The 8,458-nt window shown below is 45.3% G+C and overlaps 1 protein-coding gene across 1 annotated transcript; it reads right to left on the reverse strand.

Annotated features, from left to right (window-relative positions):
- Positions 1-824: 824 nt before the first annotated feature.
- GTSF1L (gametocyte specific factor 1 like) lies at positions 825-6,918 on the reverse strand. Its single transcript, XM_055105095.1, has one exon. It carries the CDS (start codon positions 4,381-4,383, stop codon positions 3,937-3,939), a length of 447 nt encoding a protein of 148 aa, XP_054961070.1. The 5' UTR covers positions 4,384-6,918; the 3' UTR covers positions 825-3,936.
- Positions 6,919-8,458: the final 1,540 nt, after the last annotated feature.

Below are 8,458 nucleotides of genomic sequence, written 5' to 3' on the forward strand. Positions count from 1 at the left end.
GCATAACCAGCACCCAGATCAAACAACAGAACAAGAGCAGCACTGGAAACCCCCTCTCCACCCACGAAGGGTAACCGCCATCCTAACATCAAACACCAGCTTTGCTTTGCCTTTTTATTTTCGTTAAATATTATGTCAACAGAATTTCACATTATGTGAGATTCATCCAAGTAGATCTGGGTAGTTATCATTTGTTCATTCTCATGACCATTTTGTTTTATTTTCTATATTTTATTTTATTTTATACATGGTCTTATTCTGTCATCTAGGCTGAAGTGTAGTGATGTGATTTCCTCACTGCAACCTTGAAATCCTGGGCTCAAGGGATCCTCCCACCTCAGGCGTCCCGAATAACTGAGACTGCAGGTGCACCACCACGCTCGGCTAATTTTTTAAAATGTTTTTATAGAGACATGGTCTCACTATGTTGCCCAGGCTGGTCTTGAACTCATGGGCTCAAGTGATCCTCCCGCCTCAGCCTCCCAAAGTGGGGCTGGGATGAATTAGAGGCATGAGCCACCACACCTGGCCAATTTAATTTTAATTGACAAATAATTGTATATGTTTATGGGGTATGATGTGATGTTTTGATATGTTTATACATACACAGTAGAATGATTAAACCAAGCTAATTCACATATCTATCACCTCACATACTTTTTTTGTGTGTTGAGACCATTTAAAGTCTACTCTTCTCAATTTTGAAATTTACAATATTGGTTTTTCATTGTGTGACTTCCACAATTTACCCATTATCTCAAAGGATGTGTGGATTGCTTCCAGACTGACTATTACACATAGTGCTGTTAGCACCTCTGCCTCGCCACCCCACAGTCTGGGAAGTAAGAAGCACCTCTCCCTGGCTGCCACAGCATCTGGGAAGTGAGGAGCACCTTTGCCCGGCTGCTGTGCCAGCCTCCAAGTGTGAAGTGGTAGCCTTGTGTGTGATCTGTCTGCCCTCTCCACGTCTGCATTTTCGAAATTAAAGTTTACTTTTAAATTAAAAAAAAATAGTGCTGTTATGCACATGTCATCCTCATGTTTTGGTGAACTGTCATGCCCATCTGGTTTATACATATCTAGGAGTGGAACTGCTGGGGATGGATTCAATTAGGCCACTTGCCATGCACTAACTTTGTGAACCAAGGCACATTATTTAGGTTTTTTTTTTTTTTTTTTGAGACGGAGTTCTGCTCTATTGCCCAGGCTGGGGTGCAGTGGTGCAATCTCGGCTCACTACAACCTCTGCCTCCTGGGTTCAAGTGATTCTCTTGCCTCAGCCTCCCGAGGAGCTGGGATTACAGGCACACACCACCACGCCCAGCTAATTTTTTTGTATTTTTAGTAGAGACTGGGTTTCGCCATGTTGGCCTTGAACTCCTGACCTTAGGTGATCTGCCCACCTTGGCCTCCTCAAGTGCTGGAATTACAGGTGTGAGCCACCACACCCGGCCGTCATTTAGCTTTCCTGAAACTCACTTTTCATATCTGTATATTGGAGATAAAAATACTCTGTGGCCTGGATTTAATGGAATTATTTCAGCAAGGCACCTGACCTGAATATAGTTCCTCTCTCTTCTTCCTCTGCCAGCCAGAGCACCCTCTGCCCCAAGACACAGCTTTTCCACGGCACTCTCTTTGCCAGGAACCCTCAGCATGAACCTGCAAAGCTTGCCTGTTGCCCAGGGTTAGTGGGGCTGCCTTTCCCCACTGCCTGGTGGCCAGCTGCCTTTTGGGAGCTTGGAGGATACCTACAGAATGCTCCAGGCTGCCACTACATAGTGACAGACGTCAGCTCTATCTTGCTCTGTCTTGACAGAGCCCCTGTGGGTAGCGCTTCCACTAGGCTCACTCCCTTATGGCCCAATTCAGGGAGTTTCAGGAAGAGTAAGTTTTCCTGGTCCTGTTGGCCTATGGTTTATAGACATACATTCTCCACATCACTTTTTCCCCCTATTTCCTGTATGTCAGTTCTCTAGTTCATGCACTTCATTAATCACTGTCATCCAGAACTTTTTTCCCCCCAAGAAGTCTTTGTTTATAATACTTCGTGTAAGCAGTTGAAGGGGCCAGCCGGGTGGCAAAGTTATGATTACTTAAAAAAAAAAAAAGCAGTGAGCCTAGGTAACATAGTGAGACCCCATCTCTACAAAAAAATAGAACTAGCCAGTTATGGTGGTGCACGCCTGTGGTCCCAGCTAGTTGTTAGGCTTTGACGAGAGGATTGCTTGAGCCTTAGAGGTTGAGGCTACAGTGAGCTATGATTGCGCCACTGCACACCAGCCTGGGCGACAGAGCAAGGACTCTGTCTCAACAAAAAAACAAAAAAAACTTAACAGTTAAGATTTCCTCCTGAAAAACTTTCAAAGGACTTAAGTCTTCTACCTGCTGTTTAAAAAAATATAGTTTAATTTTTGACCAGATAACATATTCATATACATTCCCATGTAAAAGATTCTAAAGAGTCAATAGTAAAGAAGGGCTCTCTCTTGTCTTCCCTGGAGGCAGACAATATCAGTTTCTAGCGAAGAGGCAAGTAAATTTTTCTATTAGGCAACAGGTTGAAAAAACATTTCAGGCTTTGTGGACAGATGTCCATTCTAGAGTATACTTAAAGAGAAGTTTTATGCAAAAGCAAGCACATACATATTCATGTATTCTCCCGCAACTCTCCCCAAATGGTGGCATACTGTATAGACTGTTCTGGACTTGTTTTTGTTTTTTCTTTTCTTTTTCCTTTTTTTTTTTTTTTTTTTTTGGAGACAAAGTCTCGCTCTGTCACCCAGGCTGGATTGCAATGGAGTGAGCTCGGCTAACTGCAGCCTCTGTGTCCCGGGTTCAAGCTATTCTCCTGCCTCAGCCTCCTGAGTAGCTGAGATTACAGGTGCCCACCACACGCCCGGCTAAGTTTTGTATTTTTAGTAGAGATGGGGTTTTGCCATGTTGGCCAGGCTGGCCTCGAACTCCACACCTCAGGTGATTGGCCCACCTCCGCCTCCCAAAGTGCTGGGATTACAGGCATGAGCCACCGGGCCCGGCCTGGACTTGGTTTTTATCAGTTAAACTGGGGGTTGGCAAACCATGGCCCACTAGTCAAGTCCAGCCTGCCACCTGTGGCTGTAAGTCATTTTATTGGAACCTCTGTTCATTTGTTTACGTATTATATGTGGCTGCTCTCATGTTGCAGTGGCAGGGCCGAGTAGTTGCAACACAGACTGCGTGGCTGACAAAGGCTAAGATATTTGCCATCTGGCCTTTTACAGAAAAAGTTTGCTGACCTCTGAGCTCAACAGTGTGTCTCAACCTTTCTATATCAGCACAGAAAGAGCTTCCTCACTTTTTTTCAAGGCGGCATAATATTTTGTTGTATGGCTGCAGTATAACTTATTTTTAATCAGGCCCTTTTAATGGATATTTAGGTCATTTTTGACTTTTTTTTTGTTGCTTAAGACAGGATCTCACTATGTTGCCCAGGCTGAACTCAAGCGATCCTCTCGCCTCGGCTCCCAGAGTAACAGGCTACAGCTGTGATTCAACACACCTGGCTCATTTCTAACTTTTTTGCTGCTGCAAATAATGCTGCAGTGAATAAGCTAGTACTTAGCTCATTTTCCACATGTGTGATTATATTTACAGAATGAAGCCTGGAAGTGGAATTGCTCAATCAAAGCCTGTATGCATTGATAATGTTTATAGCTATTGTCAAATTGCCCTCTGTGGAGGTTGTACCAACTGACATTCTCACCAATGTTATGAAAGTGCCCATTTTGCCCTACCTTTGCCAGCAGAGTATTTTAAGCCTTTTGATATTTATCAATCTGCCAGGTTAAAAAAAGAGGTAGCCCAGGGTAGTTTACTTTGCATGTCTTTTATTCTGATGCATTGCACGTTCTTCCATGCATTTATGAGGCGTGTGCTCCTTCCTCAGCTGACAGTTTACTGTCCTGGTCTGAGGATCTTCTGGGGACTGGTCTCTCTTGCTGACTCTTTCGTGTCATTTTCACAAACAACCTTTTGAGGAAAAAAAGTCTTAAGGACAAACACATGCTGGCAATTAGCGCCATCGACATTCCAGATATCGGGGCTGGGAAGGCAGGGTGAGACCTGCTGGGTGTCATCGTTCTGCTCTGAACTAGGAGGACTGACTTTCAGAGGGTTCTCGGTGTCCTCTTCTTCCACAGCGCTCCTGTTGACACAAACAGCCTCATGTTCCTCCAGATTTTTGATGCGGACCACGTGGCAGGCGTTGTATTTGCAGGTGGCCATCTTTTTGGCTTTCTTGGGGTTCTTTCTCCTGCACGATGCCAGGTGGTACTGGAATCTGCTGAGTGGGATTCGGTGGTGAGGATCATAAGGGCAAATTTCAAAGGTTTCTGGCTCCATGAGAAATTCTTGAAGCAGGGTATCTCACTGCTAGAGTCTAACGGAAATGCTTCTTGTGGAGAAGCCCTTTTGTAAGAAGGATGGAGTTGTCCTCTGCCCAGTTTTGGCCCTTGGGATTCTGTAGGTGACGGTCTTAACTTGTGGTCTGTTCTCTAGGACCGTGAGTGGTGGATTAGAAGAGAGATGAGGAGCTGCCAAAAGCAGCTACACAGAGAACAGAGTTAGCAAATGGCACCCGAGACAGAACTATAGCAGATGCAAGAGCCAAAAACCCACAGCCGCTTGACTCACGGATATACTATGATGTCAAGCTGCAGTCACCGGTTGTCACAATGGGCAGCCTAAGTCATCAGGAAGAGGCTATTGTGCACTGCTTGGGAGGGGTGGATGGCTTTGGGAATGCTGCCATCTAAAATTGTTCATGGATGTATGTTGTGACTTAAGTCTTTTAACTATACGTATTTGTTTTTTGTTTTGGTTTTTGTTTTTTTTGAGACAGAGTCTCGCTCTGTTGCCAGGCTGGAGTACAGTGGTGCGATCTTGGCCCACTGCAATCTCCGCCTCCCAGGTTCAAGTGATTCTCCTGCCTCAGGCTCCCGAGTAGCTGGGACTACAGGCACCCGCCATCATGCCCGGCTAATTTTTTGTATTTTTAGTAGAGACGGGTTTCACCATGTTGGCCAGGCTGGTCTTGAACTCCTGACCTCAGGTGATCCACCCGCCTCAGCCCCCCAAAGTGCTGGGATGATAGGTGTGAGCCCCTGCGCTTTGCCAGGGCTGGTTTTTGGATGTGATTCTCAGGGCTGTCTTTCTTTACCCTTCTGCTCTGCTGAGGCCCACAGCAGCCTAGTCTCCTTGGGGGTGGGGGAAGGGTTTAAATCTATTCATATATCGCAGAAGGTGAAGCCTTTTGGTGTTCCAGCTTAACATGGGAAACATTTCCTATAAAACGCCCCATCTTAGGTCGACCCTGCCGTTGTCCCTCACAGAACTGGACCAAAGTCTGAATGGACGCAATTGACACATATCTCAGGGTGTTAGTGGTTTTGGTCCTCTGACATTCTATTTACATGTCTGGTGTTAGGTAGGATTTCTTCTAAAAATTGGCCTGGAGCTCCTTCCCACCCCCCACCCCGTTAAATTGTTTCTCAAGATCTGAGTGACAGTAGAGAAATACCATATTCCTGAATAGGAAGACTCAAAATCATAAATGAATATTCTCTGTAAACTAAATTACATAAATTACATAGTCATCCTAAATTGATACATAAATATAATGCAATTCCAAATAATTTTTGTAGCTTTATTTTATGTGCTGATATCTGATAGAGCAAGTCTCTGCTTGTTATTAGTTTTCCCCCCAAAAGCCTTGAGTATCTTCAAGGATTTGTTATTCTAGATCATGTGTCAACAAACTATGGGCCCATGATTCAAATCCAGATGGCTATCTGCTTTTGTAAATAAAGTTTTATTGAAGCACAGCCACACCCATTTGTTTACATATTGTCCATTGGCTGCTTTTGAGCTAGATTTGAGTAGTTGCAACAGAATCCAGATGACCCAGAAACCTCTAATGTTTTCTGTCTGGCCCATTATAGAAAAAGCTCACCCATCCTATTCTTGGTGGTGGTTAAGGAAGCTGACTGTATTCAAATTCTACCTCCTGCCACTTACCAGCCATGTGACCTTGGGGAAGGTGTGTGTGTGAGTGTGTGTGTGTATATGTGTGTGTGTGGTATTTACTAAGCTCTATTGATGGTGTCTTTTCAGGTAGGCTTGGTAGTTTTCTTTCTATTTTTTGCATGTTAAAAAAAATTAATCTATGATGCTTTATGGTTTTTTCTTTTTCTTTTTTTTTTGTCATTATAAATGACACTTTTTCCATCTCTCCACATCCTAGCTATGGTGTTCAGCCTTTTTTGAGAATTGAAGTGATTGGCTTTGTCTACATTGTTACATAATTGCAACTGATCATACATGTGGGATGTCTTGTTACTATCATATGACATGCAGACAATTCAGCAACATGACACTCACTGATGTCATAGTAAGAAATTGTAATGGGAACCCAGGTATAGACAAAAGATTAGACAAAGGATTCTAAAAAAAGGCATCTTTCATAACTACGCCATTTATTCTGGGTGTGCCAGTCAGGATAGGCAAGGTCAGGCTGCAATAACGTACAGTGCCAAAACTTCAGGAGCTTAAAACAACGAAGGCTTATGAGTCACTTTCAAGTCTAAAGCAGGTTTCTGGGTTGGGGAGGGGTATTGGGGATCTGCTCCTTGTGGTTAATGGAGCCAGGCTGATGGAGCCTCCATAGCAACACTTGCTTCCTTCTAGAAGAAGGAAGGGGATGTGGGGAGTCATGCGCGAGCTTCCACCAGGAAATGATAAACATCACTTCCGCTACTGTTTCATGGTTCAAAGTAAGTCCTACCTAACTTCAAAGAGCAAGGAGGTACGGTCTTTCCACATGCCCAGAAGGAGGAGAATAGGAACTTTGGGAAGTCCTGAGGGCTTCCCCAGTCTGCCCTTCTCGTCACCAGCATTCATTTCTCTTTTCTCCACACACACGGAGCATATTCTTCCCCATGGAAGAAAACCCAAAGTCCTAGCTCAGAGTGGGGGATCAATGGCTTACTCAGTGCTCTCCTGGGGCTTCTTGAGATCTTGAGATCTGGCTCTTACCCCAGACCAGTGGAATTCTAGTGCCTCAAACCAAGCTGGCTCCTATGAGGAGTGTGAGGCCAAGAAGTTGTGTTCCCTGTACCCCAACCCACTCACCCTAGGGATAGCTCCTGGTTTGCTCTGCTGAGTGTCCTTGGTAAACTGTACCTTCCATATCATGCATGTAACACAGAGCCCATTTTCTTCAAGCCTACAGCCCACTATTAAAGGAAACATGGTCGGGTGCAGTGGCTCACTCTTGTAATCCCAGCACTTTGGGAGGCTGAGGTGGGCGGATTGCTTGAGCCCAGCAGTTCGAGACCAGCCTGGGCAACATGGCAAAACCGTATCTCTACAAAAAATACAAAAATTAGCCTGCTGTGGTGGTGCATGCCTCTAGTTCCAGCTACTCAGGAGGATGAGGTGGGAGGATCGCTTGGGAAGTTGAGGCTGCAGTGAGCCTAAATTGTGTTACTGCACTCCAGCCTGGGCAGCAGAGTGAGACCCTGTCTCAAAAAATATATTAAAATAATTTTTTTTTTTGAGACGGAGTCTCGCACTGTCGCCCGGGCTGGAGTTCCGTGGTGTGATCTCCGCTCACTGCAAGCTCTGCCTCCTGGGTTCACGCCATTCTCCTGCCTCAGCCTCCCGAGTAGCTGAGACTACAGGCGCCTGCCACCACGCCCGGCTAATTTTTTGTATTTTTAGTAGAGATGGGGTTTCACCGTGTTAGCCAGGATGGTCTCCATCTCCTGACCTTGTGGTCCGCCCACCTCGGCCTCCCAAAGTGCTGGGATTACAAGCGTGAGCCACCACGCCTGGCCTAAAATAATATTTTTTAAAAGGAACTATAGTGTTGTCCTTACTGGGAGTTAACAGGGAGTTCAGCATCTGCTCTTCCACACCCCCAAGCCTGGTGCAGTGTCTGCCAATGATGCTGAGAGCAATCTTCTTTTTTTCTTTTTGGGATACAGTCCCTCTCTGTCACCCAGGCTGGAGTGCAGTGGCAAGATTTAGTCTCACTCCATCTCAAACTGCTGAGCTCAAGTGATCCTCCCACCTCAGCTTCCGGATTGCTGGGACTTACAGGTGCAAGCCATGACACTCGGCTGATTTTTTTATTTGTTGTAGAGATATAGTCTCTCTATGTTGCTCAGGCTAGTCTTGAACTCCTGTGCTCAAGTGATCCTCCCACTTTGGCCTCCCAAAGGTCTGGGAATTACAGGCGTGAGCCACCATGCCCGGCTGACAGTGACTTTTTAATCCCTAGTGCCATAGTCTTTTTCATGCTTCCGACCAGAGGTGGCCCAGGCTGGAGTCTTCAGGCTTCTGTAATTCTGGTTGTCTTTGATCGTTTGTGGTTTATTGTCCTTGAAAAATTATTTGCGAGGGTTTCCCAAAGCCT

This window comes from Pan paniscus, chromosome 21 (genome assembly GCF_029289425.2).
Source record: "Pan paniscus chromosome 21, NHGRI_mPanPan1-v2.0_pri, whole genome shotgun sequence".
NCBI lineage: Eukaryota > Metazoa > Chordata > Mammalia > Primates > Hominidae > Pan > Pan paniscus.